This window comes from Myotis brandtii, unplaced genomic scaffold (genome assembly GCF_000412655.1).
Source record: "Myotis brandtii unplaced genomic scaffold, ASM41265v1 scaffold441, whole genome shotgun sequence".
Classification (NCBI taxonomy): Eukaryota; Metazoa; Chordata; class Mammalia; order Chiroptera; family Vespertilionidae; genus Myotis; species Myotis brandtii.
This window is the reverse complement of record NW_005366873.1, coordinates 1,497,998-1,504,607: the sequence shown is the minus strand read 5'-3', so window position 1 is coordinate 1,504,607 and position 6,610 is coordinate 1,497,998. Positions and strand designations below refer to the sequence as shown.

Here is a 6,610-nt window from a genome sequence, read left to right as displayed (position 1 = left end):
AGGTGGCGGTGCTGGCCAGGGCACCAACAGTGTCAGCGCACATCTGTTTCTCCCCCAGTGACCACAGCCCCTGGCGGTGCAGCCAGTGGCCTGAAGTGCCACCGCGGCCTGAGTCACTGGCCACACCCACGAGGTTCCTCTAGACCCCTGGCTGACCCTTCCATTGCTGGTCGGGCCTGCTGTGCACTGACTCTGGGGGGGAATGGAAGGGGACCCAGCCAATAGAGAAAGAATCAGGACATCCTGAGCCTGGGAGAGAGGCCATCCTCCTGGCCCGGCCACAGGCACGGAGGACCCCAAAGCCCAGGCAGACTCCAGCTTCTAAAACAGCCACTCCAAGCCTGGGGCCGGCAAGCCACCACGGCACCGAAAGCTCTGGGGTCAGGGTGGGAAGGGCGAGGCTTGCTCTGTCTGAAGAAGAGAGGTCACAGGGTCACTCCAAGCTCATGCTCCCAAACTGCTGCTGCTGCTGCTCAGGTCCTCCCCACTCCTCCTCCTCCTCCACTCCCCTCTTCCTCCCCCTCCTTCTCCCTCCTACCTCCCTCCTCCTCCTCCCCTCCTCCTCCACCCCCCTCTTCCTCCCCCTCCTTCTCCTTCTCCGCCTCTTCCCTCAGAGCCACAGCTGCTCCCCACTCTGCCCTGACGCCATTCCTCTGGGGGCCTTGGACTAAGAGTTATGGCTCCTTGAGCCAGACTTGACCAGAGAGGCAGCCTGAGGGAGAGCAGGCGTGTGCGTGCGCGTGTGTGCAAGGAGGGGTAAGAACCCCGACTACGCCAGCCCCTCCCTTTCTCACTGCACATCCAGAAGCTCCCAGGGGTGGGGGGGTGCCCAGGACAGAACTGGGGAGACCTAGGAAAGGGAGCTGCAGTCAGCACCCTTGTCCTTCTCAGCAGAGAAATTCCACGAGGAGGGAGGACCGTAAGGCCAGCTGTCCGCTGGAAGTCTCCCCGGGGCCTGGAGCGTGTCCACTGGAACCATTCCCACCGTCCGAGGGCCACCCCGGCTGTGTTATTCTTGGGTGGTGATACTTCCCCACCTCCGAAGCCACGTTTCTCTCCAGCACTGACAGAGCCTCCCCCAGCCCCTGTGGCCCTGCCTGGCTCTCGGGCTCTGCATCTCACATCCGAGCCCAGGGCCTCGGGACCCACACCCCAGGAGACGGGTGGAAGAGCAAAAGCCGGTGCCAGAGCCTCTGGGCCGCTGGGACTCGCAGGGTCCGACTGGTTTATAACTGCAGCCGGGGTCCCAGCCCCTCTGCCCATCACCACGTTTATAAAGCACAGCGACCCAGAGCAGGTCCGCCCCACCCAGCACTCCTGCCTGTGGGACTCCGCCTGGTGACCCCCCGCCCCCCCAGGTGACCCACAAGCAGCCGCCCCAGGTGGGGCCTGCGGAGGCAGAATCAGGTGCTGAATTCCGGACAGAACATCCCTGCCCTGGCTCGGAGCAGCCGGCCGTCCTCCCCCACCACCAGCAAGCAGGACGTAGGACGCACCAGAAACCACAGCATCACCTGAAGGGCTAGGCCAGCAGCAGCTGGATGGCAGCAGAGGGGACGTGCCGTCTCCCCCGTACTGGGCAGGAAGCGAAGGGGAACTTTCCGATGGAACAGACCTAGTGCCTTTGCTCCGCTAAAATGACCGGCTTAATGAGGCCGCAGAGTGGCTGACACCAAGGCCCTGCGTTTGATTCCTGGCCCTGCTACCTCCCAGTGAAGCGATTGTGCCCAGTTGCTTTAACTCCCTGAGCCTCCCAAGGCCCTGCGTTTGATTCCTGGCCCTGCTACCTCCTGGTGGAATGATCATGCCCAGTTGTTTTAACTCCCTGAGCCTCTGTTTGTCCAGAGGAAGAGCTGGCAAAGATAGGCAGGCGGGAGGCGAGGAGGACCCTGCTGTGTGCCCGAGGGTGTGGCGGCCACCAGAGTCGCCAGTGCAACGGGGACACCTAGGGACTCAGATTCTGAGATGCAGAGCCTCTGCCAGCTGTCACCCAACTCAAGGAGCCTCGGGCGGTGGGAGAGGGTGCCAGGCCCTCCAGCCCCACCAGTGTGGCCACAGGCGAGGAGCCTGCAGAAGCCTGCCACCTCATAAGGCATGAATGCAGGGGCCTGGGGTCGAGATCCCCTCAGCAGTGACCTCAGATCTCAGTGATGGGTGGCCTGGAGGGAGCTCCATGTCCATGGAGCCGCACAGCTTCCTGCTGGTGCTGATCTCCCGGAACCCCTGCTCCACGGACATCCTTCTCACCTCATCCCTCTCGGAGAAGCCTCCCCAGCCAGACCCTGTCCAGGAAAGAACTCGGTTCTTTCAAGTTCTGGCTCTGCCACTTGGAGGCTGTGTGACACCCAGGCCATATAAACCTGCTGACTCCACGCTCCTCGGCCGTAAAGTATCGACACTACTTCTTACCTCACCAGATACTGACGCAGGATGCCACGCACAACCTTAGCCCACTGAGTAAGACAACCTCATGGAGAGGGTGTCCACATTCCGTTCATTTACACACCAGGAGACAAGAGCCAGAGACCTTATAACTTGCTCAAGGTCAGAGCACTAGTACCTGGCCAAGCTGGGACCTGAACCCAGGCCTATTATTCCATAAATCCATCCATCATCCATCATCCATCCATTCATCCATCCATCTATCCATCCATCCATCCATCCATCCATCCATCCATGTGTGTGCGGCTCACTGTATGCAATCATGGGACATTAAACACTAAACAAGACACAGTCCCTGTCCCAGGGAGCTTGTATCTGGCCTGAGAGGCACATTTCAAAGATGGCAGTGCCGAGGAGGTGGTAACAGGACAGTGGGACGGACAGTAACTGGGGCAGGACGGAGGTGGGATGCCCGACGTCGGCAGGCCAGGGAAAGTCGGTCTGAGAATGTCTAAGAGATGAGGAGGCAGCAGCCATCGAAGAGCCAGGCCCAAGAGGTGCAACGTCCCCGAGGCAGGACCGACCACGTGGCACAGTCCCCATGCAGGGCGCATGCGCAGAGGCCGGGGATGCAGCTGGGCCCCACTGGGCAGGCCCTGGGGCTGTGCTAGGAAACGTGGATGTTTTTTCCTAAGTTCAGTGAGAGCTACTGGCTGATTCCAAGCAGGAAGCGCAGTGTGATGCGACGTACAATTCTGAAAGGTCATGGTGGCCTGAGTTGGTAGCCACAGCGAGACATGGCCCCACATGGTGCTGGGTAAAGCGCCTGTTGGAGCCTCAGACACACTGTGGCGCTTGCTAGAGGGGCTTTCCCTCATTTCCCCCTTCCACTACCCTTAGCATCCCAGTACTGTGGTCCTGAGCAAATGACGTCACCTGCGGACAGGCTTACTTTGGCCCTGTCTCTCCCAGTGCCCGACACACAGTAGGTACGCAGAAAAGGCCAGACACTGGACGGATGGATACCTGTGAAAACAACTGCAAGTTCACGGGGCCCAAGGCAGGGAAATCAGGGGTCTTGGGCCCACACTTACGGTCTTGGGGGGCGGGAGGTCCGGGAGACTCTTCTGAGGGGCCGTGGCGTGCTGGCGGGGCTCCCCGTTGGCCAGTGGGCTCCGCTCCTCCGGCGCTGTGGGCAGCAAGCAGAAGCTCCGGTGAGGGGTGCCAGCCTCCAGCCTCGCAGCAGGCCCTCATTACCCAGGAATGCCTGCTCACGTGCACCCGCCCTGAGTGCCATTTGAGCAGGTGTTCATTACCCAGGCAGCCGGGGCTGCAGCCAAGGTTGTTTCCCCTCCAAGAATAGGGCGCAGCGGTGCCCCCGCCACAGATTCCTCAGGAGGAGCTGGTTTGGGGTCTGGCAGGCTCCGCACCCTCGCCTCCACCTGCCCTGTGTCAAAAATGGCCTAGCCGCAGAGCCCCAGCGCCCAGGGGAGCTGCCCTGTGGTCGCTATATTAAGCCACGCTGGGCTCCGACCCTGTGATTAGAGCTCTTTCCTTCCCACAGTTTAGCGGGAAGGCCAGCGGCCCCGGGCGCAGTGGCTGCTTCCATGCTGGTGGGTGCTGCTGAGCCTGGGCCTGGCCATGGGGCAGGAGGTGGAAAAGCCACATGAAGAACTTGACCACCACCACCACCCCCCCACTCCGCCGCCATGTGCTTTTAAGGGAAAGGCACCCAAGGCTCATGAACACCCAATGGTGTCTGACCATTTCGGTCGGCGGCCCAGACAGCCCTGGGACAGACAGGTGTAGGCAGGTCTGATGTCGAGGCTTTTTGGTGGCTGATGTTTGGGAGCTAAGATCTGAATAGGACGGGGGGCTTTGGGGTGCTGTGTTTCTGCCTCTCTCTAAGCCTCTGCCTTTGGGTAACAGGAGTTGGGAGATGGGCTTCTAACCCTCCCTCGTCTACAACTAGGCAGCCTGCAAACCTCCGGATCTCCCTGGGGTCTGCCAGCTCTACTCCTGAGGTTTTCAAAGAAAAGTAGGGAGCAGACCTGAGCAGAGACTAAGACAGCCCAGAAGATAAAACATCCTGCTCAAGAGAACACCTATGAAAAAGCCTTTACTATTAAGGCAGTTGCTGACATCACCATTTCCTCCCCCCTGCCCTGCCCCCACCCCGACACACACATAACATCCAGACTTCTATCAAAGGACAGAAAGCCGGAACCGTGGGATCAGCACCCTCCACAGCTGCCTTCTGAAAGCATCTGAATTATAACTTCCTATTCCTGGGACAATGCTGGGAAAAGCTGAGAGGTTTTAGGAACAGATTCCTTAACCACGAGGGGGGACGCGAGACCTTTAAGAGGCAAGGAGGTGGCCCGATGAAACTTCCCAAAATACATCAACCCAAAATACCATCCACCAAAATGCGACTCTCAAAAATATCTCCCCCAGGCCTGTCTGTGGTGCTGGCTGGGAGGACGGAGAGCTGGGACGGGACCAAGGCTCACACCTTCCCCTCTGCCGGGAGTTGGCCAGGCCATCGGCAGCCCCAGCCCCGTACCTTTGTCTTGGGACTCGGCATTCTGTGGCTTGTTGACCGTCACTTTGTTCATGTAAATGTACTCCTCATCAGAACCTGCAGGGAGAGGATGGAAGTTCGTGTGATTCCATGAAGGGAAAGGGCTTCCAGAGAGAAACGGTGTCCCCTAGAGACACTGTCATCTGCTTGGTTCCAGGAAAGACTCACAATATTTTGAGTTGACCAAAAGAGTCCAACATAAACAAAGAAATGACAAGTTGCCGACTATTAGTTTACAGTTAGGGTACAGACGTCTTAAGGGGAAAAGGCACCCACATCTCAAAGATTTACACCTCATATTCCACTCACCAGAGATTGCTCTGGGTTTCCTAGCATTTCATTTACATTGTAGAATGGTTCCTATCAGTCATTCTCACTCTAGTCTGAATTACTTGCCTGGGCTAACCAAAACAATGTCTACGTAGAAGAAGGTCACATTGAGAATCTGAAAGTTTAGCTCCCAGGCCTCTAGGTGGGGTGTCAATGTGGGGGGCCTGAGAAATCCAAAGCATGCGCTCTGGGTTTAGAGGGGTACTTGTGCAGGGAATTGGCAATGGAGCGCTTCCAGCCACCTGCTCTCCCCTGCAGACTGTACCTTGCAGCAGCATATCCCTTCTCCTCCTTTAGAATCATTTCTGTGCAGGTTGTCACTTTCCCAGTGCCTGCCTGGGCAGAGAAAGGCTGGTCTCCTAACACTTGCTCAGCTGCTAACACCCAAGGACCCTTTCTCCAGGCAGGAGCCTGGTGTTTCTCCTCTTACAAACCCTCCTGCATTTCTTTCGAGCCTCTTAATTTGCATTTCCTAGAGACTTGTGGCTGATAAATTCCAGTGGTTGGAGACCCTGTTACTGAGCCAAAGAACCCAATTCAACCCCCTGGCAAAGGAGGCAGTTCCGTGCCAGTCAGTTCCTCGCCACAGACCGCGTAGACTCCAGCCAACAGGCCCGGAAAACAGTCCTGAGAACTCAGAGGAGCAGGAGGAGGATGCAACTGATGCGTCCTCCACCATCGGTCCGTGGATGGCCAGCTCGGTGCACAGTCCTGCCAGGACCAGCCAGCCACACCACCCCTGTCCCAAGGGCTGCAGGAGCTCATGGAGGGAACTATGAGGTCCCAACACAGTGAGCTACAACCGGCCTGTCTCCACCTACCGAGGTCCAGAGGGGCTGGGTCAGTACCTTCTGCAGAGCATGTGCAGGGGGAAAGGGCTCTGCGGGGGGGAGATCGGAGATGCTTTGCCATGAATAGTGTAATTCTGGGCAAAACACCTAACCAGTGTGGCCTTGGTTTTCTTATCCGCATCGTATGGAAAACAATCTTGATGAAATATTGCCTCTTTCTACTTAACTGTGAAGTTCAAGAGTACAAAACTCAAATATTAGGAAATTTGAAAAAGGAAGGTAATCTTATAACTGATGAAGATTAAAAATGGCAGCCTCGCCCGGCTGGTGTGACTCAGTGGTTGAGTGTTGACCTATGAACCAGGAGGTCACGGTTCGATTCCCGGTCAGGGCACATGCCCAGGTTGTGGGCTTGATCTCCAGTGTGGGCGTGTAAGAGGCAGCTGACCAATGATTCTCTCTCACCACTGATGTTTCTATTTCTCTCTCCCTCTCACTTCCTCTCTGAAATAAATTTAAAAAA

General features: G+C 57.4%; 1 protein-coding gene across 1 annotated transcript in view; it reads right to left on the bottom strand.

The window, feature by feature from the left end:
* AFAP1L2 (actin filament associated protein 1-like 2) overlaps positions 1–6,610 on the bottom strand; it is a 38,264-nt gene that overhangs the window by 23,528 nt on the left and 8,126 nt on the right. The window contains exon 4 of the mRNA XM_014546408.1: positions 3,477–3,571. Within this exon, the coding sequence (XP_014401894.1) occupies positions 3,477–3,571 (95 nt within the window). The remainder of the gene's footprint in view (positions 1–3,476; positions 3,572–6,610) is intronic.